This window comes from Zea mays, chromosome 1 (genome assembly GCF_902167145.1).
Source record: "Zea mays cultivar B73 chromosome 1, Zm-B73-REFERENCE-NAM-5.0, whole genome shotgun sequence".
In the NCBI taxonomy this organism is placed as follows: Eukaryota; Viridiplantae; Streptophyta; class Magnoliopsida; order Poales; family Poaceae; genus Zea; species Zea mays.
In genome coordinates this window covers 176174045-176198453 of record NC_050096.1, presented here as the reverse complement: position 1 = coordinate 176198453, position 24409 = coordinate 176174045, and the positions used below count along the sequence as shown (strand labels likewise).

Here is a 24409-nt window from a genome sequence, read left to right as displayed (position 1 = left end):
ATAGGAAAATATATGAAGGTACCAATACCTGTCCCAACAGGTGTTCTTTTGGGTGCTTATAAGTTGGGATTTGGTTTGGTTAAAAAATTAGATAGAAAATTTGAAAAATTTCAAAAACCTCTCTGTCTGGGCTCACCGGACAGTCCGGTGTGCATCGGACACCGCACTGTGCACTGTCCGGTGCACCGGCTGGCGCGCGCAGATATCTTTTCCTCTGTGCGCTGTCCGGTGTGCACCGGATAGGCACTGTAGACTGTCTGGTGCGCCATCAAGTATTTTAAAAAATTGGCCTCCAGCCCGAGCCCAAGCCAGAAGCCATCTATTCTCTCCTCTCTAGCTCTCTGTCTCTTCTCTTTGGCGTCTTCCTCCCTCGGTGCTCACCGGCGGTGATCACCGACATTCTTCCTCCACCGAGGTGCGCCTGAGCCTCATCTCCTCCTCTGGTGAGTAGCCCTGGCTCTCCTCTCTTCCCTTTCTGTCTTTTACTCTATCACCAGTGAAGGTCTCCTCTCCCCACCCTTTTGAATTCCAATCCAAATTCACTGCAAATCCTGTGATCCTTGTGGATGTGTGTGTGTGTGTCTAGCATCCCTTTGATCTTCTCTGCAGGTCTTGAGCTCCTTAGGGAGGGTTTCTCCACCTCAAATAGTCATTTCACCGAAACCCTAATACCCGGCACGCCAGGTGCTCGATAGAATGCCCAAACCAGCCAAATTTGCTCCAATCGATCCCAAATTTTTCAGGCACCTTCATGATACCTCTAGTAACTTATTCGCCAAATTTCACACCAATCCGATATCCTAGACTCCAAATTTCCACAAATCCCCATTTCTCGCGATCGATTCCGAGCCGAGTGCCACAATTCCACTTTCTTCACCTAAAATCAAACCAAGCGAACACTTCAATCATATTTACCCATATAAACCTATTCGTGAAGTATCGGCTCATTTCCAAGTCATTTCATGCCTCAATTCCAATTGCAAACCTCCTATGGCACTATTCATTGTTCAAACTTCGTTTTCGCGTCATTTGACCTCTATATCGCCAAATCACTCGTTTTCTGTGTCATAATTCTCTGTGTATGTATTTATTCACCTTTCATATACTTATGACTATGTGACTAATACGTGCTCACCTCTTCTGTCATTTCAGTGATCTCGCCTGCCCGTGAGCCTGTCTCCTATCCTACCTGGATTCTCTCCCTCTCTCGTGAGATTTCTAGGTAGTCATCCATTCTTTTGTAATCCTATTGGCTTCTATCTTCTAGTGCTTAGTTTTTCTCTCTCCTATGCAGTCTTTAGGTCAGGATGGTGCGCACGAAGAATGTGTCAGCGCCAGGGGGAGGAGACGACGACGACCCTCCTCGCCCCTTCAGGCAGGTCAAGGGGAAGACTGTATACTTAGAGCAGCAGGAAGGCTGCAAGAAGCGGCGTTTGGATAGAGCAGCCTGTGCAGCAGCTGAGCAGGTAGAGAGAGGTGGTCAGCTCCAGATTTCATCTGATCAGATTGCATACAGAGTTTGTCGACTCGCCTCTCGACCTCGCTCCTCCGCTCCCTCTACACCCGCCACAGCTACCACTCCACCTCCCACTACGCCAGCTCCAGTCGCTCCCGAGCCCTCCACCACTCTTGCTTCCACTTTACCTCCTCCCGCTCCCATTTCCGCTCCACCCATTCCACCAACCCATTTCCGGGAGCGAGACGAGACCGAGTGTGACCACTGGCTGCCGATCCTCGTCTGATTGATCTTCAGTGTGCTACAACGGCTCGGGTACATCGGTTCAGACACGTACTCGTGGAGTCTTAGCTACCTGCTCAGAGGGACCCTGCAGCGGCAGATTTATTCAGCACCAAGATACAGGAGTCATTCTTTCGAGCTCAGATGTCAGCCCAGATAGCTCTACGAGCGCACCGGCTATTGGATCTCCCTGCTTTCCTGCTAGCAGCCAGTGTGGACTCTAAGGTGCACCTCTCATATTTGCCTACACTTCTCACTCTTCTGACTACCAGCGACAGATATGTTGAGGAGTGGGTCTGAGTGTTCTATTCTTCAGTATGGATCGACCTCGATCACCAGTGGATGAGGTTCCGCTTTGAGCGAGAGGATGTTACTATTCATGCCAGCCAGATTCGCCATCTGTTTGGATTTACCGAGTCATCGACTCGCCTTCACAGCCTGTGCTATGGTACTTCTGATCCTCCTCGATGCCCTCACGACGGAGTCGCTCCAGCCACAGCTCACGGCGCGGCCCTATTCCGACCGCCTTTCACAGATGGGTCTTGACACTCTCCAGCGGATTTCACTCCAACGGCCAAGTATCTATATCAGATCATGAGACGGATGCTACTGCCCTAGATGTGTTATAGGGAGGCCACCACTCACATCTAGCTCTGGCTCCTTGGTGCCCTGATCTCACATTCAGAGTTTGATGTGGTTGATTTCCTTATATGTGAGATCGAGGACATGGTATTGGATGGTCTTCATGCCCGGCGACAGCTGTCGTATGCTCATTATCTCTGCTACATCTTCGCACAACTGATCCGGCCACCGCAGTTCCAGGGCACTCTTGAGGCCTCACGCCTTCATTTTGGCTCCTATTGTCCAGCTTCTGAGGACCCAGTGCCAGTACCTGATCTAGTGACAAACACTCAGGCAGAGGATGTGGCATACCATCAGTTCGAGACTCAGGGCATAGCCATTCCTGATGATGATGATGATGATGATGATGATGATGATGATGATGATGATGATGATGATGATTTTGGGATCCCGCCTCCGCCTTTTGTGCCTCCCCGCTCACATGATCATGAGGCCGGGAGTTCCCGTGCTGCCCCTCCTGCCATTGACCCTGCTCTGGCGGCGATCATTTAGTCTCTTACTCAGCAGTAGGCTCATCTAGCATCGGTCTAGCAGCAAATGTCCGAGAGAATGCTATCCATGTTTTAGACTATTCAGGACAGATAGGACACTCTGCAGCAGCAGCTTCTGGCAGACAGGGCTGAGAACCGAGCCTTCATGACTCACATTCTTTAGCATACCGATGTTCAGCTTCCTTCTGTTCAGTCTGCCCCTCCTCCAGCTCTTTAGACCGCTGTTGTACCAGCGATACAGGCAGGACCCCCACTACCTTTGTTTGGTCCTTCTTTCTCTTTGCTCCGGCCGGTCACCCTAGACTTCTCGTCACCGGTTATCAGCTCCGTCAGTGCTCAGCCGCCAGTGCCACCAGCGCCTGCTGTTACCACTGATGTTGTGGCGGTGTCTATGACCACTTCAGCTCCGGCAGCTCCTGTGGCGCGGCCTTAGTCCAAGTCAGTACCTGCTCCAGCCTCTACGGCAGACCCTGGATCCGAGACTGACTCTGACGCCCAGCTGGCGTTCGCTCTTCTGCCACGACCGCGACCAGATGCGCCCCCGCCTCCTTACTCTTCTGGTCTGTAGGTTCGGGTTACCCTTTTGGTGTTTGACGCCAAATGGGGAGAGAGATATGAGAGTTGTGAAAGCTAGGGGGAGTTAGGGAGTTAGTTGAGAGCGTCTTGTGTATTTTGATGTAATATATGTGCTTGATACTCTCTGTACTAGCTCCACTTTTGTATGACGATTTTACTCACAAACTCTATTATATGCTCTCGATGCTTATGTTGACTGTGTGTGTGTGTGTATTGTGTTTTCACCTAATATGTTATCACCAGTCTTCTAGTTCTATTTCATCGATTTCATTTCATTCTTATACGAACAAGAAACTTACGTTGTGTATGCGCTCATTCTTATTATTATGTTACACACTCTTTCTGTCAAAAATTATCGAGTATATCTAACCATCTTCTCTATTGACAGAAATTTCAAACAAACTACTCTCACACTCTTGTAGGGTTGTATCAATCACCAAAAAGGGGGAGATTGAAAGCATCTAGGCCCCTGGTTGGTTTTAGTGATTAATGACAACGTAATATTATATGTGACTAACATGTGTTTTGCAGAAACAAATGGTAAGTTAGGTCGCATTACAAGAAGATGTACTACAACGGTGAAAACAATCCCGGAGATAAGAACTTGAAGCGACGGCTAAAACAACGAAACAAAAGATGAAGGTCTTCGTATTCCGAGTGTCAAGGAGTTGCGAACACTTGGTATAGAGTTAGGTCTTTTTTTGTTTTAGTCGTACTATAAAGAGGGGTTGTCGATGAGTAGTTTGACCAAGAGAGTTCTAGTGTAGTGTTGGTGCATATTCACACTCACATACAGTGCTAGGTGTCACTCTAGAATATACTCACGAGTTAGAACAAAAACCGATTTGAAAAACAGCATAAAACAGAAACTAGGGTTTCTGGCCTAGGGGCACCGGACTGTCCGGTGTGCCCTTTGCCAGTGGGGCCAGCCTGGCCCAGGGAAGAGTTGTTCCCTGCGTAGAAACCCGAGAGCGCATAGTTCAGAAGTTGAATTACAGCGGCACACCGGACAACACACCAGACTGTCCGGTGTGCACCGGACAGTGACTGTTCACTGTCCGGTGTACCATCTGCCCAACGGCTAGCTGTCAGAACTAGCTGTTGGAGATGACCTTTGGCGCACCAGTGGCACACCGGACTGTCTGGTGCGCCCATGCGCAACAGAATTTTGGTGACGACTAGTTGGTGGGTGAGGGCTATTTATACCCTCTCCACTCACCATATTGATTGTCTTGATGCCCACATTTACTCCTACACTTTGGTAGAGCATTGCAAGCACTACAAAGCCTAGTGAGGTGATTAGAGAATCTTAATCCAGCATTTGGACCTCATTAGTGCTAGCAAGAGCCACCTAGAGCACACACCGCATGCATTAGGCTTCTCTTGGTCAAGTGAAAGTCTACAGCTTGTTACTCTTGGTGATCAGCATCACCTAGACAGCTTGTTGGCGTTGGGAGCTCGGTGATCACCTTGGAGATCTTTTTGGTGACCCGGCTCAAGATTGTAAGCGGTCGTGAGGGATCCACCGCGTCGAAGTGGCAAAGGATCATCTCATAGTGAGCACTTGGTTCTTGCGAGGACCAAGGGGGAGCGATACCCTTGCACGGGTGCTCCAACGAGGACTAGGGGAGAGTGTCGACTCTTCGATACCTCAGGAAAAATTGGAGGAGTCTTCTAAACCTTGCTTTACATTCCACACTTAATTCAAGCATTTTACATTGTGTATTTGTTTAGCAAGTATTTGAAGTATTGTCTTAGCATTGTTGTAATTCTAGTAGTATTCCCTTATTACTAGTTGTTGGGGTGAAGTTGGGCTCTTGATTAGGGTTTAATTATTGTTAAATTTTAGAAAGCCCAATTCACCCCCCCTCTTGGGCATCGTGATCCTTTCAGGTCTAAACCAATTCTCTTGTTCTTTTGTAGTGTCACACTTGGATCATAAGGTGTTGGAGAAGGTTTGCATTCAGAGAAGCCAAATCGCTTCAAAACCTTTTCAACATATTGAGATTGCAAGAGAATAATCCCACCATCTGCCTTAATCAGCTTGATGTTTAGAATCACATCAGCTTCTCCCAGATCTTTCATATCAAAACTCTTTGATAGGAAAGACTTGACTTCATTGATCACATCAATGTTTGTGCCAAATATCAATATATCATCAACATATAAGCACAATATAACTCCTTTGCCCCCACCACAGCGATAATATACACATGTCTGCCTCATTAATGGCAAAGCCTGCAAACGTTAGAGTCGTGTCAAACTTCTCATGCCACTGCTTTGGTGCTTGCTTCAGACCATACAAAGATTTCAATAACTTGCACACCTTGCTTTGACCCTTTACTACAAATCCATCAGGTTGTTCCATATAGATTTCCTCGTCCAGCTCTCCATTAAGAAAAGTTGTCTTTACATCCATCTGGTGGACAAGGAGACCATATGAGGCAACTAAGGAAAGTAGTACTCGAATAGTAGTCATTCTATCAACCATGAGTAAGTATCAAAGAAGTCTTCTCCTTCTTTCTGAGTATAGCCTTTAGCCACAAGCCTAGCCTTGTACTTCTCAATTGTACCATCAAGCTTGAGCTTCTTTTTAAACACCCACTTACAACCCACAGGTTTACAGCCATAGGGTCGATCAGTGACTTCCCACATACCATTTGAAAGAATGGAGTCCATCTCATTATGAACTGCTTCTTTCCAATCATCTGCATCTGGAGATACAAATGCTTCCACAATGGTAGTAGGAGTATCGTCCACAAGGTACACAATGAAATCATCACCAAATGATTTTTCAACCCTTTGTCTCTTGCTCCTTTTAGGAGCATCATTGTCATCCTCATCTAGGACAATTTCATGTGGCTGTTCAGAACTCTCAACATGTGTACTATGTTCAGGAGTTATCTCAGAAGAGTATCTAGAATTGCTATGAATGTCTTTCATTGGAAATATGTGTTCAAAGAAAGTAGCATCATGTGATTCCATAATAACATCAACATACACATCAGGAACTTCAGATTTAACTACTAAAAATCTATACGTTATGCTACACGAAGCATATCCAAGAAAGACACAATCCATTGTTCGTGGTCCAAGCTTGCACTTTTTATTAATTGGTACATTGACTTTCACCATGCACACCCAAGTGCGCAAGTATGAAAGTGATGTTTTCTCGCAACCCACTTCTCATAAGGGGTTTTATCTTCTTTGCCCATAGGGATTCTATTCAGAACATGACATGAAGTCAGGACTGCCTCCCCCACCATGCCTTAGATAAACCACAAGTGTCTAACATGGCATTCACCAGGTCAGTCAACGTACGGTTTTTCCTTTCAGCAATCCTGTTTGATTCGGGTGAATACGGAGGCGTCCTCTCATGAATAATGCCATGTTCTGCACAGAAATCATCAAAGACTTTGGGAAAGAATTCGCCACCACGATCTGATCTAAGACGTTTGATCTTTCTCTCTAGTTGGTTTTCAACTTCAGCCTTATAGATTTTAAAGTAGTCTAAAGCCTCATCTTTAGTTTTTAGCAAGTATACATAGCAAAATCTAGACGCATCATCAATCAATGTCATGAAGTACCTCTTGCCACCTTTTGTCAACACACCATTCATCTCACAAAGATCAGAATGTATGAGTTCTAGAGGTGTCAGGTGTCTCTCCTCAGCAGCCTTGTGAGGCTTTTGAGGTTGCTTCGACTGCACACAACTATGACACTTAGAACCTTTGACTATGGTGATATTCGGAATTAAACTCATGGTGGAAAGCCGACACATAGATCCAAAATTAATATGACACAAACGAGAATGCCAAATACTCGCAAGATCATCAACATTAGCGCAAATATGGTTCATAGACTTATTATTGAAATCTAACAGAGAAAAACGGAACAAGCCTTCGCAATCATAGCCTTTACCAATAAATTGTTCAGACTTAGACACAACTATTTTATTGGACTCCAAAACTATCTTGAACCCATCTCTACATAGAAGGGTTCCGCTAACGAGATTCTTGTGTATAGAAGGGACATGCTGCACGTTCTTCAGCTGTACGACCTTTCCCGAAGTAAACTTTAGATCCACCGTGCCAATGCCATGAACAGAAGCATGTGACCCATTCCCCATTAGGACGGAGGAATCCCGGGCACCCTGATAAGAAGAGAACAAATTAATGTCAGAACACACATGAACATTAGCACCAGTATCAAGCCACCAATTAGGTGATTGAAATACTGAGAAGATGAAAGGTAGATTACCATACCCTTTATTTTCCTCATTGCTAGCGATCACTGTGACATTGCCCTTTTTGCCACGGTGATCCGCTCGATCAGGACAGTCCTTGGCAAAATGACCCATCTCACCACATGTGAAACATGTCAGTTCATTGAAGTTGGTACTTTTGTTGGGCTTGTTAGATTTTGTCTTCCCTTTGCCCTTGTTGTGGTTATTCTGAACCATGTTGGCGCTGGAGTGGCTCTCGCCTCCTTTAGATCTCGTGTCCTTAGCCCAAGCTTTCTCCTCAACATCCAGAGAGGCTATCAGATTTTCAACTGATATCTCATGTCTCTTATGTTTCAGAGATGTGGCGAAGTTCCTCCATGTAGAAGGAAACTTTGTAATAATGCATCCAACCACAAATCGGTCAGGAAGGACAACCTTAAGGTGGTCGAGCTCCTTGGCTATACACTGTATTTCATGAGCTTGCTCTACAATAGAGCGATTATCAGTCATCTTATAATCATGAAAGCTCTCTATGATATATAGGTCACTGCCAGCATCTGATGCACTATACTTAGTAGTAAGTGCATCCCACAACTCTTTCCCGTCTGTGTGTTGTATATTCGCATCAACCAGACGGTCAACAAGGACGCTAAGAACTGCTCCTGTAAAGATAGTATTGGTATGGTCGTACTCTTTCTCCTGTTCAGGAGTCAGTCCACCCTCATGTTTGCCTTTACTGACATGGAACACATTCATAGCAGTAAGCCAGAGCGTGGCCTTGACTTGCCACCTCTTAAAGTGCATACCAGTGAATTTTTCTGGCTTCAGCACGTCGGCAAAAGAAACCATAATTAAACTAGGAAATTGTCTACAATAAGGTTTTTGGATTATTGAAATATTAGACATTTTCCAGATCAAATTCCGAATATAAATCATGACTAAATCAGAAGAACGGAAGTATAAAGTCAAATCAGATGAAGCGTACTGATCAGACATACTGGTAGATGACGCGGGCCGGAAGCAGCAGGGTCGACGATGTCGAAGCAATAGGGTTGATGTAATACCCAACTTGTATTTTGTAAGAAATAATATAAAAGGGAAAAAGAGAGGTATTTCCTCTATATGTGTGTATATCTCTAATTATCATCACATGTGACTACTCAGGTTTAAAAAGGAGTAAATCTTTACTAAGACACAAATAAACCATTGCATCATATTGGATTTTGTTTGATTGTGCATTTAAAACAATTATGATATGGATATGAAAATATAAATAATATATATAATTATATTTCAAAAATTGGTACTTCTAATTTCGCAATATAATTTTTAGATAAGTTTGGCACTAGGTTTGAATTTAAAATTTGAATTCAAATTGAATTTGGGAAAAGAGAAAAGAAAATAAAAAAGACCTAACTGGGCCTAAGACACCCTATTCGGCCCAATAGCCATTTACCCGCGTGCGCCAACCCATCTAACTAGGTGGCGCCGACAACAGGGATCCACTGGTCAGCCATCTCTCTGCGTCCACGTAACCATTCTGCTCACTGAATTGTGGGCCCACGTTGCAAGCGTCTCGGTGTGGCATCCTTTGCCGTGCCGTATCACTGATCTATGGGGCCGCCATAGCAGCGTCAGCCGGGTCCATACCAGCTCTACATCGGCGCAACGAACCCTGCGCGTGCCGCGTCATCCTCGCCGGAGATCTCGGGCGGGCGGCGTCGTGCATTGACTATTCCCGCGGGTATAAAATAGCCAACCCGTCCGTGGCACCTTGCGTCTACCTTACCCAGCCACCAGTGCCGTAGAACTAAGGGGGAGAGCGAATCGCGGCGACCTCACCGCCGCGTCTGCAATTGTCGCGGTTCTCATCGCTCGGGCCTCAATTGGTGTTCACGGGAGGGGGGGGGGGGGGGTTCACCAGAAGCCGGGGATAGTGTTGGTGTGGGTGTCCACTCGAGCAGTTGATTCGCGTCCATCTGATTGCTCGTCGGATTTGCGAAATCACCACCCGCCGTCGTCGTGTCTAACCGCATAGCGTGGAGGGGTAAGTATCCATTCCTCTCGTTCTTCTAGAGTAGGGCATCATGTTTCACTCATCGATTCAAAGCTTAGCGCGTTGATTCCGTGATCTGGCCGACCGGTAATGGCCCCGTCGCGCCGGTGTTCCGCGCCGCCGCGCTTCTACGGCGAGGAGGGGAAGAAGAGTTGCTGACCGTCCGATGTGTCTTGGGCGGTCCGGATTAGAAATTAGGATACCCCTTCGTGCGATCGTATCGCGACCGTAGGATCGCTAGCAGACGACCCGAATCAGACCCAGAATACCTTTTTTGTGATCGAATCCGATCCGTAGGATTTGGATCCGATGACCGGGATTATGTACCGATTCGTGTGGGCGTTGTTTTAATCTGGTGCACACATTTTAGATCCAACAGCCAGTATTGATCTATACCCCTTCGCGGGTGTATTTTGTTAAAGGGCCCCCGGGGAATAGGGAAATAAACCCGCGGTCCGCGTCAGGGAGAGACTGAGTCTGTGGAATCTTGCGCCAGACCCCCTGCGCTTCCTAGAAATCAGTGCGCAGTCCAGATAATTGATAAAACCAGGAAAATTATTTAGAAAATAGTTTTTAGTACATATTTAATTACAGAAACTTGTTTAATTTGTAGAAAATTCATATGAACTCCAAATTGGTCCATTCCAGTTCCTAAATTTTTGTAATATTATTGTTTATCCATTTGTGCCACTATTTTGGCATGAAAGGCACATTAAAATTTATCTAGTACTTAATCTTGTATTAAATACATAAAACCTTCAGAAATTCATATCTTAAAACCTATAACTTCAAAATTAATAATTCATGTTTCTAGAATTTTAGTTTAATGTGTAGATTATTATTGTGTATTTTGTTTACATGTTTGGTGTGATGTTAATTTTTGCTATACTATGCATGTATTGTGTTGATGCGAGTAGACGAGCAAGCTACTATGGATCCTGAGGTTCAGCAGATAGAAGTTGTTGAGCAGGAGCTCATTGAAGGCAAGTTATGCCCTTGATCACTTCCTTTTTACCCAGTCATGTTCTTATTAATCATAATGGTCTGCATAGGTTAATTTTGAAGGGATCCAATAGGTTACCTAGATTTTGACTATCTTTATACCTTGTTTCACCACTGGTTTTACTACTAGATTTTTGGGTAGTACATGCTATTGCTTTATGTGGTTTTGGGTATAGGGATATTCATTACTCATGACTACACTTTTTATTATCTGTTCATTATTTACTGTTCATAATAAGATCATTATGTTAATAGGAACATGGAGAACCACCCGGGAAAACAATGCTACCACAAGGGTTTAATGGGACGCCCTTGGCTGATTAACTAGCAAAGCTAGTGGATGACTACCTTACCCGAAAGGGGCAAGGGCAGTAGGGGAGTGGTCAGTGTAGAGAGGTCATTGGGTTCATTTTGCTATGATGGCGGTCAGGCGAGGGATTCCTGCACTAGAGCTTCCTATAAACTGTAGCGGGTTTTCTTAAGCTAATGGAACTTTGTAAAGGCCTCGTAGTGGTACCCTGCGTCGCTTCCTTGGTAGAGGTGTATGGGGTCTGATCAACTCCATGGCAAATGGGTAACACGACTTGGGGTAAAGATACGCAACCTCTGCAGAGTGTAAAACTGGTATACTAGCCATGCTCACGGTCATGAGCGGCTCGGACACTCACATGATTAATTTATGGAATTAAACTCAATTTATCATTTCATTGCATTGAGATTATTTTATTATTACTTTTATTTATTCTTTATAAGGTTTGGTATTTACTTATACTTAGTAAATGCTAATAAAATTTTGACCGACTTATAAAAGCAATGCTCAGCTTCAGCCTTTATTACATTAATTTGCCTTACACTTCACATGAACTCCCACCTTTGGTGTGTTCATGCACATTATTCCCTACAACTTGTTGAGCGATGAACATGTGTGAGCTCAATCTTGCTGTCTCACACCCCCACAGGAGAAGAACAGATTGTCGAAGAGAAGTCGCCTAACACTGAGGCTTTCGACTTGATTTAGGTGGCGTCTCCTAGTCAGCTTTGTGGCGCCAGGAAATAATATATAGTTCGCTTTATTTTATCATTTATTTTTGTAATACTTCCGCTATGTAATAAGTACATTTATGATATTTATGACATTTATCTCTATGCACTCTGTTATTATATGTGTTGTTTTCTCTGGCGCATATATGAGATGCACCCGGCTTTGTTCCTTAAAGTCCGGGTGTTACAGTCGACGACAAGATCGCGAGCAGTAGCGTGAGGACGATTCCCAAAAATCTTATTCGCCCTCTCCCGGTGCAGGATCTCGAAGGTGAAGGGTTTCAGAGACATGCTCTCCCGAACGCAGATGCACGTCGACGGTCGGGATGAAGAGAACTACAAAGGCGACGTAGTTGTGAGTAGAGGCGAAAATTGGGATGGGTTTGACGCTGGCTGCCAGGCATAGGGCCGAGTCCGCGAACCAATAACTAAACTTAACAGCCAAGCAACCAAGAGAGCCGCACCCCCGTAAGGCGAGGGGCTGGATTTCGACGGACCATTCACGCGCATGTCGTGCGCCCGCGTCCCGCCCCCGCCAGAAGAGCGAGAGCGCGCACATGTGGTTCTCCACACTCTCTTCTCTCATCCATGACTTGGTGAGTGAGTGTAGCCTCCATATTTAAACTAGTTCCACTCCACTTGTACTAGCAATATGCTACTAATTGTTTCATCATTTTCTAGTCATACCTATACATGGGCTTTTAAGATTTTTCTATGATTTAATTGAATTTGTCAATTGGGTCTAGCCTATAAATCCAACACTGAGAACACGACTTGATAGTTGTTTCATTAAAAATAATAGAATCACACGACTCTAACTACGATAGAGTCCTCGTACGCAGATTTTAGAAGCCACCAAGACAGTGGTAGAGAAAACTCAAATTAATGACGCAAATGTCAACGTGGTGACGGGAGGCAAGGTGCTAGTCAAACGTCTCCAGAGAGAAGCCGGAAGGTTACAGAATGTGCTCAAGTTTCCTGGATCAGCCGGCCTCTTGCAGTTGCAGCACTCATTCATGCTGAGGCTTTTGAGAGAGAAGAAGATGAGCTGACCAAACCGGTGCTGTTCTCTCAGAGGATTCTCTCTATCTCTCAAGATTTGACTTGATTTCTGATCTGAAGACTTTGCCTAACTCGGAATGATCTTGTGTTTAGGAATATATATGAATATCTCCGTCGGGGTTGGAAGTTTAATGAATAATTGAAGTCATGTATTGCATATGGTGCTGATTGAAGTCAAGGCTAATCATACCCTTGTGCAGGCTAGGAGTTGGTCTGATGATTTAGAATCTGTTTGGTTGACTTTAATTCGTACCGTTAGGGCTACTTTGGGAACTCCATTTTTCTCATTGAATTTCTATTTTTCCAAGGAACAATAACTATTTTTTCTTAGAAAAATTGAAAATTTCTTGGAAAAATATGGTTCCTAAATTAGCCCTTAGTGTTTTTATATGGATAGCTGTAGTAGGTCAAACAGCCGTCAGGTTTGTTTGTTGGACCCCGAAAGTTTAGACATGTTTGTAAGTTTTTGCATTTTATTCGACTGGTAAAGGTTAATCTGTTCTGTACACGTAAAAGAACTGCAGAAAGACCATTTAGCAGTAGGCTGGGGCAGACTATATGAATGTATAATATATCGTTAATATTAATTAGTTTAAAAATATTGTAATCATGACCATCTTATTTAAATTTGCTCAGTAATTACGACTCAAGTAAAGTAATTAAGGTACAACTTATCTTAAGCGAGAAAATCACAACAAACATTCGGTAATTACGACCCGTGGTTTCAAAAAGTCCGGGTGGAGGCTGCCCACCGGAGTCCGGAGCCGCGGATTGACGAGGATTCCATTCAATCACCTGTACAGAGCGCCATCGCCACGTCGACATCAAAACCCATCCACCTCCCTTCTTCCTCTCCAGTCTCCACGACAACAACCCCACCCATCTCCTCCTTCACGAACCTTCTAGAACCCCGTCCAGAACCCTACCCAACCATGGCGGCCTCCCTCCTCTCCCGCGCCGCCGCTGCCGCCGCGGCGCTGCGCGGCGCGGCCCGGCCGAACCACCTCCTCGCTCGGGCCTCCCTCCCCAAGGAAACCCTCCTTCCTCCCCTACTACTACTCATCATCATCATCACCGCCGCTACGCCCCTCGCGGTCGTAAACCCCCGCCGCTTTGCCGCCGCCTCGATCCTCCTCAATCTGATGTGGTCCTCGGTTCTCGCGCGTGCAGGGTCGGGTCGGGTGGGCGGCGCGCGCGGCGGAGGGCGCCGGTGGGCCCCGGTGCGGCCCGTCGCCACTGCTGGGCGCGTTCGGGATCGCGGCGCGGTGCAACGCCACGTCGTCTTCGTCCGCGGTGTCCGAGGCCACCGGCGTCCACACAGTGCCCCCGACGGAGCCCGTGGTGTCGGCCGAGTGGCTCCACGCCAACCTCAAGGACCCCGACGTCAAGGTGCGTGTAGCTCTCTCTCAGTAGTAGTCAGTGCTGGACTGGGGCGATCTCTGCCTGGTCTGTGAATTATTACTTGCACAACGCGTGACTTGCAATTTGACAAGTCAAACACAGTATTAGTAGCTATTGATTGCCATCTTAGTAACGACCTCTATGGTTAGAGTTAGACTTATCTGACATAATCTATCGGAGTCTTGTCATTAGATGGACCTAAGCTGTCTAAGAAGAAAATAGGCACCTTAATTTCGAATAAGTGGTTAATGTGCTTCTACTACAGTTCAACCGGAAAGCTGGGGCTTTCACTTACTTTTTAATCTTCACAATCAGCGCTGCTCAGAATATTTAGGCTTGTTTGACACTGTGGTATAGACTTACCATGATCAGTAATAAAACGATAAAACGTACATTCGCAAATTTAACTACAACGATGGGATTTAGTTACCAGTTACGCCTCGTTCTGTCAAATGTGTCTTTCTTCTGATCCACCATTTGTTAACCTTACACTTCTGTCTAGGTACTTGATGCCTCTTGGTATATGCCTGCAGAACAAAGGAATCCATTACAAGAGTACCAGGTATTCATTCAGCTTGTTTTTGCAGCTAGGATTTGTGGATTCTTATGCTAACTAGTATGCCATTGACTTGCATTTCTCTGATGATTTTGTACACATTTTTATTGATCTAATTATTTTTTTGGTGAATCAAATCCCGGTGCATCTAAACTTCCAAGTTATTTCCTCAGTGTGTCACTCACTACAGGGGAATGCTTATCAGTAGGCACATCATACCTAAACTGCTACATTAGGATATGATATAATTATCAGGTGTACCAACCCTAGTATATACTAGCAACTGTACCTAACCTGTCCATTATGGGAAATGATAGGTCCATAACTGAAAGTATAATGTGGATGTTCTAATGATTCAATCTTGTTTCTAGGTGGCCCATATCCCTGGTGCTTTGTTCTTTGATGTTGATGGAATATCCGACAGAACATCTAGTGTAAGTTCAGTTCTGTAGTTTGTACCCTTTATTGTTGCTGATCACAAAATCATAGACTGTTTATATACTATATGCAATTTTGGATCACACTACTGTTATTGTTGATTCTCTTCTAGTTATCAATTCATATTGTTAGTCCTTGATATAAAATTATAAATGAGTGTTAAGCACTTGAGTTGTTGCCTGAGTATACCAGACTAAATAGAGTTTTACAAGAACCCTATTAAATGGATTTTTAGGACAAGGTGGCAAGTGGCAATCCCTTTTTGTGCTAGTAGATGAAATATAGCTCTGCACATCATTCCATGTGTATTAATATTTAATAGTACTTGTAGAGGTGACAACTCCAATGCCACTGTCTTAATTATTACTTGCATGTCTAAAAGTGAAAGTTGAAAAAATAACATTAAAACAAGGGTGTATAGATCTGAATACACACAGTTCAGTGGTAACTTCCTCAGGTGTTGTGATCTGGTAACCACATGTCCACATTTTGAGTTGCCCCATAATTAACCATTCAAAATGTTACCTGGTTGCTGTAGCTAGTTTATGTGCTGCCAATTGTTTCCTTTTCCTTTCTTCTTGTCTATTACTCTATATATTTAGGCCCCTTTCGGGGTAGCTCTAGCTGGCCCTGGATATTTTCCTTGACAAACCTTGATTTAATGGCCCATATCAATTTCTTGTGAAATGTTAGTTGTGCAATGTGCTTATAGTATGAGAGTTGCCTGCTAATTCTTCTGAATATAGCATTGGTTCAGCTTGTAGCTTCATATTACATCAGGTATTGGATGGCATCAGAACTATTCTCTGTAATGATGGTATAAGAGCTCACTTGCTAATTCTTCTGAACATTCCCTGGGTTCAGCTTGTAACTTTAGTTAGATCAATGGATATCATCTGAACTATTATTTTCTTTTTTTCTTTTGAAAAATGATCTGAACTATTCTTTATAAACTGAGAAAGAAGACAGAAGTCAAAAACTTTTTTTTTCCTTGCTCGTCCTTAGACTTGTCACCTTATATTGTATGTACATAGATTTATCATTCCTCATGAAGGTTATCATAATTATGCCAGTTCACTGTAGTTTAATTTGTGAAACATGGCATATCTACTTAGTACCTGCATTCTTTTTGTTGCTTGTTGATGATACTAATACTATCTGATATAACTAGTTGCTTTTTCTCTTTTTGGTAAGATTCTGCAATTAAATTTGACATCCATTGGTTATATATTTTTTCCTTGTTCAGTTACCACACATGCTGCCATCTGAAAAGGCATTTTCAGCTGCTGTATCTGCTCTTGGCATCTACAACAAAGACGGGATAGTAGTTTATGATGGAAAGGGGCTGTTCAGTGCTGCTCGTGTTTGGTGGTAAGCTTTTTTCTTCACAAAAATATGTAAAAATTGCTAGGGTTGAAGACCAAATAAGCAGTATATTCAAATCCTATTTGGTCATTCATGATTGCTGAATTTCCCTTGCTATGATCTTCGTGCAATTCTTTGTTTGTTTTGACATTGAATACATATATGCCATGCTTGTTACCTTGTCATTCATGATTGCTGAATTTCCCTTGCTATGATCTTTGTGCAATTCTTTGTTTGTTTTGACATTGAATACATATATGCCATGCTTGTTACCTTGACAACAGGATGTTCCGTGTATTTGGACATGATAAAGTTTGGGTGTTGGATGGAGGTTTGCCCCAATGGCGCGCTTCTGGGTATGATGTTGAATCAAGTGCCTCTAGTGATGCCATCCTAAAGGCCAGTGCAGCTGGTGAAGCAATTGAGAAAGTTTACCAGGGTCAATTGGTAATTTATTCTATTATTATTTTATATTTCCTGTTTCTTTTGCCAATACTTCCATTGCAAGTTGCAACAGCACTGCAAGAGCCTTACTACTGCTATTAAGTTTAAATTGGGATGGATATGGTTAGAATTCGATGTAACCATGGTTTAATATCAATTATACATAATCTCAATATGTTTCTCCAGGTTGGTCCAACCACATTTGAAGCAAAGTTGCAGCCTCATCTTCTTTGGAGTCTTGATCAGGTCAGTGCTTAAGTGTCCCAAACCTGCTTGTTGTTTTCTTCATGACTCACTGGATTCTTTCTGCATATTTTGTAGCAACTAATAGATGATTTTCTCAGGTGAAAGAGAACATCAACACCCAGACACATCAACTTATAGATGCTCGATCAAAACCTAGGTATGTTACTCATATTTTAATTATGATGAAGTCTATAAGTACATCGTACATGCATGCAGCATATACTATATACTGCCTCTGCCTGTATCTGTAAGATTCTGCTTAATATTGATGGTGGTTTTCTGAAGGCTACATGCATTTGGTAGTTTCTATGACTGCTTGAAAGTATGTTCTTCTCTCTTTTCTTTTGAGAGGCACAACAGTTTTTTTTTTAGTCGTTTGTAATGAAATAATTCCTCAGCATGCAGCCGCTCAGTGCATACTGTAAGCGAACTAGCCCTAAGTGGTTTGCATTCAGGAATCAGGACAAATACTGATATAACTTATGTTTTAGATATTTTGGTCACCTAAGCTTTTTTTGTATTTAAGTATCTTTTGATTTTACCAGCACACACTTTGTGACACTAATAGTACAATAATGTATAGATAGGTTTTGGCAGTCCAAGTTTTGTACTTGTTATTTTGCTCAACTGTCTTGTATTTTCAGATTAACTGATTTGAAACTTTTATTCAGATTTGATGGTGCAGTTCCCGAGCCACGAAAGGGGATTAGAAGTGGGCATGTGCCTGGGAGCAAATGTGTTCCGTTTCCTCAGGTGGAAACTCTCTACTTTTCCATACTTCTATCAATTCTTTTTTGCATTTGGATGTTTCTTCCCATGTTTGCGGTGGATGGTAATGGATATTGGATACTTATCTGATAAAGTTCATAGTTGGATGTCAAATTTCAACATATGATACTATGCACTTTTAGTGCCATATTTTTTTTCCATCCATCCTTCCATTTTGATGTGGTAAAAAATCTAAATTTTGTGTAGTAGATACTGTCTTACCCTGTATGTCTGAGTTTTTTTGGATACATCAGTTGTCATCCCAAGTTGTACACGAGTTAATGGTATGCTAGGTTTTGGTTGATGATAGAAGAATGTTTCCGTACTAAGAGATCTTGTTGTTGGTAAATGCACTTGTAATGAGGGCAATTCTTCCTTATACTGCGATACTTCATGTACCATGATAGGATGGAGAATTGGATGTTCTATCTAGAAGTTTATATGTCACCATCTGATTTTGTCCATGTTTTTTTTACCGTAAATACAGCAGGGAGGCCCCCAAGAATTTTTGTCCATACTGAGTGTTGCCACAGATGGTTTTGTATCTCTGGAAGTATTATTATTATTGCTTATTTGTACTTGCCTTTCTTCAGGTTCTTGACAGCTCACAAAAGCTATTGCCTTCAGATGAGCTCCGTAAACGGTTTGAGCAAGAAGGTAATATCATAATATTTCATCTATATTGGTTACAACTTAAAAATATCTTATTAGTGCTCGATGATAGCATCCATTAGCCAGGTTTTATCATGTTTTGTTGGATGCTTCCTCCCAGTTCAGGAAGTGTTTTCTTTACGCACTTTCAGTTGTAATATTATTTTTTTGACACAACACTAATCTGGTCACCAAAATACCTATAGATCTTCTCATACCTAGGTCAAATTTAGCATTCTCATGAAATCGTTAATGAGGCTTTAGCTAGTAACATGAAGCTTCACTGGATTTAATAGGTTTGACATGATTAACATGGATGATATTGGTGGATTTGGATTTGGCCGTATTTTCTATTGGGTTTATTGAGAGAATAACATCAATGTTGTACACTGGTAGTTGACGCTGGTGATCATTTTTATCGTTTTATGGCACTTGATAATGTATAACTGCAGCCACCAAGATTTAAAGGTAGAATCAGCACTAACTGTGGCGGTATTTGATTCCTTTGGTGTGCTTCATTATCAGGAATATCACTTGATCAGCCTCTTGTTACCTCTTGTGGCACTGGTGTGACAGCATGTGTATTAGCCTTGGTGAGATTACTTGGGACTTAATCACATGATATTTTACATTCCAAATGGTAAATTGTGCCTTATATACTTTGCTCCTGTTTTAGGGCCTTCATCGACTTGGCAAAACCGATGTCGCAATTTATGACGGATCGTGGACCGAATGGGGCGCCCATCCTGACACTCCAGTTGCAACTGCTGTTTAGTCTCTTCATAATAGGACGCCCGTGCTCTTCATAGAGGACCTCTTGATTGTATTTGCCCCGTGCTGTGATTCTATGGAGGTTGGTTGGATGCTTGGATGTAAGGCTGGGGAAGCGAAGCCTTTTGGCCTTCACTGTAAAAGCTGCAACAGAAAAACTGTCACATGCACTGAATTATAAGATAACTCCCCTTGATCTCTCGTCTTGGTTGATTAATAATGCTAAAGTTTGTCTGCTGTATGTGAGCTAACTATACTTATATGCACATAAATGTACATATCTACAGACATTCAAAATCCTCGGGTGCAGAAGCACCGATCTGTGGTCATTTGAGCAGGGTACTTGTCTCTGTTGTGCTTGACCGAGTGGTGCCGGTGCCCGTGCTGCTGCCGCCTGTCGTGACCGAAGATGTGTAGTACAAAGCATCAGGCGGTGGCATGTAGGTCGCCACCGGCATTCTCGCCGGCAGGCTCGGCAGGGGCGCCTCCAACCGCAGCACGTTGACGGCCTGCCTGATGGACGGCCTCAGGCTCCGGTCAGGGTGAGCGCACCAGAGCCCGACGAGCATCACCGTCTCCACCTCCCGGGCGTCGAGCTCGCCATTGAGCCGTGCGTCGGCGGCGTCGAGGATGGCTCCTCTGCCGTACCATTCCCAAACCCACTGCACGATGTGGATCACGTCCTCGCCGTGGCGAGGCACCAGGGGGCGCCGGCCGCACGCGATCTCCAGAAGGACGACGCCGAAGCTGTAGACGTCCGACTCGGCGTTGGCCCTGCCGGTGACCATGCACTCCGGGTCCATGTACCCCATCGTGCCGGCGAGGACGGTGGTGTGCGAGCCCCGGCCGTGGTCGACCAGCCTCGCCAGCCCGAAGTCCCCAAGTTTGGCGTGGAAGGACGCGTCCAGCATCACGTTGCTCGGCTTGATGTCCCTGTGCACCACGCACTGCTCCCACTCCTCGTGCAGGTACAGCAGCGCCGACCCAAGCCCCAGCACGATCTCGTGCCGGACCGGCCACGGCAGCAGACCGCCGTGGCTGCTGCTGTAGAGATGATGGTCGAGGCTACCGTTGGGCATCAGCTCGTAGACAAGGAGGAGCTCACCTCCGCCGTGGCACCAGCCGATGAGCTGCACCAGGTTGCGGTGCCTCAGCCGGCTGATGATCCTCACCTCCGAGGCGTACTCCTTCCTCCCCTGTTTCGACCCCTTGGACACCCTCTTGATGGCGACGTGGAGATCCATGTCCTCGAGGAATCCCCTGTACACTGACCCGAACCCGCCTTCCCCGAGCTTCTGCGTGTCCGAGAAGTTGCCGGTGGCGACGGCGAGCTCGCCGTAGCGAAACCGCTTCGGCCCGGTCCCTCTCTCGAACTCGTCTTCCAGCTCCGGCTGCTCGTCGAAGAACCCTCCCTCTCCCAGCTCTTGCTCCCTCGCTTCCTCGAGGATTCTAGCCTGCCTCCTCTTCCGTCGCCGGCGAAGGAGCCATATGGAGAAGACGCCGATGATGATCAGGACGGAGACGGCGCCGACCGACACGCCAATCACGATCCCTGTCTTCGACGCTTCTGTGCAGGGACGCAAAAGAAGGCGTCAACGCTTTTTATGACAAACTGACGAGATGGGGGAAGGCGCAGCAAGATCCAAGATGTTTATCTACTTGGAGCTGGCGGCGAAGACGTCGGCGTCGGCGGCGGCGGCAGAGTGATGTCTATCGGGGCCACCAGGTAGCGCAGGTAGCAGCTGTAGCCCTTGATGGAGCCTCCCGTGTTATTGGGGAACAGCTCCCCCAGCCTCGTGGCGTAGCCCGAGATGCAGTTAGAACACTCGCTGCCGTTGAGGTCCCTGGTGCACTGCGCCAGCCCGTACATCTCCTGCGAGCCCGCGCCCGAGTACGGCGTGCTGCTGTTGAAAATCCGCAGCGGCGTGTTGGCGACGCCGCCCGAGAGCTTGCTCATCAGCGGCACCCAGGCGTCCCGCACAGCCTCCGAGGTCACAGGCACGCCGACGATGGTCTCGTGCACGGCGAAGGCGGCGTTGAGGTCCGCGGTGGCGGGGATCGGCGCGGCCGAGTACCGGAGCACGCACGCGTCGTACGCGGCGCTCACGTTCCGGCTGCCCGCGCAGACCGTCGTGATGCCGGCTGGCGCCCTGGAGAGGCAGTCGAGGCACTGCGTCGCGTTGCGGTCCGCGAAGCACATGATGAGGCCGAACGCCTCGTCGGGCCCCGCCCCGGCGCTGCCCTTGTAGAACCAGCCGTTGTCGGCGGCCGCCGCGGGGAGCGCGGCCAGGAGCTGGTCCAGGTTCTTCTTGTACTGGCTACCGTCGGTGTAGTTGTCCGTCGACGAGCAGGACGGATTAAACGGCTCCATGATACTGTTGTTCTGCCCGGCGGCCGCGACGAAGAAGATGGCCAAGGCGGCGAGGAGGAGAAGGCAGGATGCCATGGCCGCAGGGGACGGGGACACCGTACCCTTGCTTTCTGCTCCTCGTCAGCCGCCGCTCGATGAGGAATTGTAGGGGATCCAGGTGGCTTTTGAGCTGTCCAGTTCCAGCACGATGCAGGAGCAGGACTCGGTGTCCTGTGTCAGTGTGCACACATGCAGAGACCAAATCTTCATAATAGACGCAGCTACAACTACAAGTTCAGAGTCAACCAAACGAAATGCCATGCCAACTTCTTGTAGATGACAGGACTGTTTTTTTTTCTTCTTTTGGTTGAGAAGAAGAAAAAAAAAAGCTCTCCCCTTGTGCGCAAGAAAGTTTCTCAATAGTGGTCAGAAAAAGTTTTGTAGTTGGCTAGCACCGTAGACTGATCTGCTTTGACTGAAACAGTGAATATCTTATCTCTCAAGTAAAGTTTTGTTCGAGCAGATTGTGCATATAACCATGTAAAACATTGTTTCGCATTATATATATAGATTGAAGTTTAAAATAGGACGTGAGATTAGGAATAAGATATGAGAGTTGCTGGAGATAGACCTATTTTGCAACTCAGCTGGTTTGCCCAAAAAAAGCTTACCTCCCTGGCTTCCTGAAAAGCAGTTTTTTATATAGTTAAAGCCATTTCGCAAATTATTCAGTACAAACGGCTTATCCTAGAGAGTAGAGACAGAGTCATTTTCCTGTATTAAAATGGCAGAGTCAGAGTTTTTTTTTTTTCCCGAAGCAATAGATCCAGGATTGATGAAGCTACTATTTGTGGTTTTTTCTTCATAATAAAAAACAACTTTGGCATTTAGATGCTTTTCGTAGTAAGCTATTAAAAAAATGTTTGACTGAGTTTTGGCTTTTTTCCAGAGAAAAGGTAAAGCCAAAGTTCTGACAAACGGGGTCTAAGTAGTCCATTCTAGATGTTGCTTTGAGCCTTTGACCATGCCAAACTGCTCCTGTCGCTTTAACCCATTCCTCAAGCGAGGATCGGAGCTTAAAAAGGAAGAAGAAAGTGTAAAAAAAGAGAGAGAAAAGAACCTGCAGTGAAACCTTGGACATCTTGTTGATGGCGAGGCGACCAAGTCAGAGTGCATCCGATCTTCAGAGACCGAAACCGACGACGTCACGGCCACGGCGTCCCCCATAGCCAGAGAGACAAAGGGCTGCCTTTATACTTTGGTTGGATGTTCTTCTCTCCTCGCCTGAGCTTGTTGAATGTTCTTCTCTAAGCTCATCCGTTGGTTGACTTGAGCAGGTTTTGTAATATCTGCCCAAACACAAACAGTAACATTCTTGTACGTTACTAACGGGCCCGGTCTGATCTCCTCCTCCTCTCAACGTGGGCCTATTTCCCCTTCGGCTACTGGGCCATGGCCCATTAGCGGACCCTACAGCAGCAGTTGGCGCCAGAAATAGAGCCTGTTTAGGACTTCAGCTCCGTTCAACCAAAAAAAAACAGACGGTCCAGATTCATCAAATTGGTTTTAAGCAAACTCGGTTTTAGTTGGACGACCGATCAAATCAGGGACAAAAAAAATGTTTGCCTGGAGCCGAGGGCCAGCGGCGGCGAAGGCATGGGCGGTAGCGGCGGCCGCGTCGCCGGCGATGGCGGCAGGGTGACGTCGTCGAGCAGGTAGACGAGGTAGCAGCGGCACCCAAGCGGCCTCACGTTCCGGGCAGGCTGCCCGCGCAGACCGCCGGCAAATCGGATTAAAAACGGCAGTGATAGCAGCCGGCATGATTCGAGCCAAGCGCAGGCCGGCAATGTCGACGGATTTACCCAACCCAAACCACGTTTGACATGACAAAGCCCACAGTTGCACCGCTTTAGATTAGAACCAAGACATTTGACGAGCACTAAGTACACTTCTCCATTTGCTTACAGACCCCTTTTCGAACCACTCTTGTGAAACTTCCAAACGAAATGGACAACTACAGAGCAGAACAGAAAAGAGGTCGGGCAAGGGTGTCGCCGGGCGCCGGCCATGGCTGCCCGCCTTCTCCGCCGGTCACACCCGGATTTAAAAAACAAAACCGGGTGCATCTTATACATACGCAAAAAAGATAACATATATAATAACAGAGTGTATAGAGATAAATGTCACAATATAATCAGAATACTTATTACATAACAAAAGTCTTACAAAATAAAGCTAAATATAAACAAACTAATAAGTCAACTGGGAGACGCCATCTATATCAAATCGAACTCCTCATTGTATGTCTCCTCTTGAACCACCTGTTCTTCTCCTGTGTGAGGGGGGGGGGGGGGTGAGAAGCAAGGGTGAGCTCACACATGTTCACCGCTCAACAAGTTGTGGGGAATAATGTGCATTAACTCACCAAAGGTGAGAGTTCATGTGATGTGTAAGGCTGACCAACAATAGAGGTTAAAGTTGAGCATTGCTTTTAATACATTGGTCAAATTTTATTAGCAGTTATTAAATGTAAGTAAATACCAAACCATAATAAGAATAATAGAACAAAATTAATAAATAATCCCA

General features: G+C 45.4%; 2 protein-coding genes across 3 annotated transcripts; one reads left to right on the top strand and one right to left on the bottom strand.

Annotated features, from left to right (window-relative positions):
- Positions 1-13654: 13654 nt before the first annotated feature.
- On the top strand, positions 13655-19710 carry LOC100275494 (uncharacterized). Of its 2 annotated transcripts, none has more exons than NM_001360671.1 (12): positions 13655-13927; positions 14004-14222; positions 14737-14796; positions 15162-15224; positions 16475-16599; positions 16878-17040; positions 17224-17283; positions 17382-17440; positions 17955-18036; positions 18645-18708; positions 19228-19295; positions 19379-19675. In NM_001360671.1, the coding sequence occupies exons 1-12, from the start codon at positions 13766-13768 to the stop codon at positions 19475-19477; spliced, it is 1224 nt and encodes a 407-aa protein (NP_001347600.1). In that variant the 5' UTR covers positions 13655-13765; the 3' UTR covers positions 19478-19675. The 2 variants fall into 2 exon arrangements, with proteins under 2 accessions (NP_001347600.1, XP_008669588.1); XM_008671366.4 differs by having other exon boundaries at positions 13658-13864; positions 19379-19710.
- On the bottom strand, positions 19533-23121 carry LOC103640588 (L-type lectin-domain containing receptor kinase IX.1). Its single transcript, XM_008663771.3, has 2 exons — positions 21133-23121; positions 19533-21040 (listed from the first exon to the last, which is right to left on the bottom strand). The coding sequence occupies exons 1-2, from the start codon at positions 21917-21919 to the stop codon at positions 19800-19802; spliced, it is 2028 nt and encodes a 675-aa protein (XP_008661993.1). The 5' UTR covers positions 21920-23121; the 3' UTR covers positions 19533-19799.
- Positions 23122-24409: the final 1288 nt, after the last annotated feature.

Excerpts from the sequence above, each read along its gene's own strand:
- LOC100275494 (NM_001360671.1), top strand. The coding sequence starts at position 13,766 with ATGGCGGCCTCCCTCCTCTCCCGCGCCGCCGCTGCCGCCGCGGCGCTG. Across the intron at positions 17,284-17,381 it reads TTCTTTGGAGTCTTGATCAG|GTGAAAGAGAACATCAACAC; the intron begins GTCAGTGCTTAA and ends TGATTTTCTCAG. Across the intron at positions 19,296-19,378 it reads CAGCATGTGTATTAGCCTTG|GGCCTTCATCGACTTGGCAA; the intron begins GTGAGATTACTT and ends CTCCTGTTTTAG.
- LOC103640588 (XM_008663771.3), bottom strand. The coding sequence starts at position 21,919 with ATGGCATCCTGCCTTCTCCTCCTCGCCGCCTTGGCCATCTTCTTCGTC. Across the intron at positions 21,041-21,132 it reads GTCTTCGCCGCCAGCTCCAA|AAGCGTCGAAGACAGGGATC; the intron begins GTAGATAAACAT and ends GTCCCTGCACAG.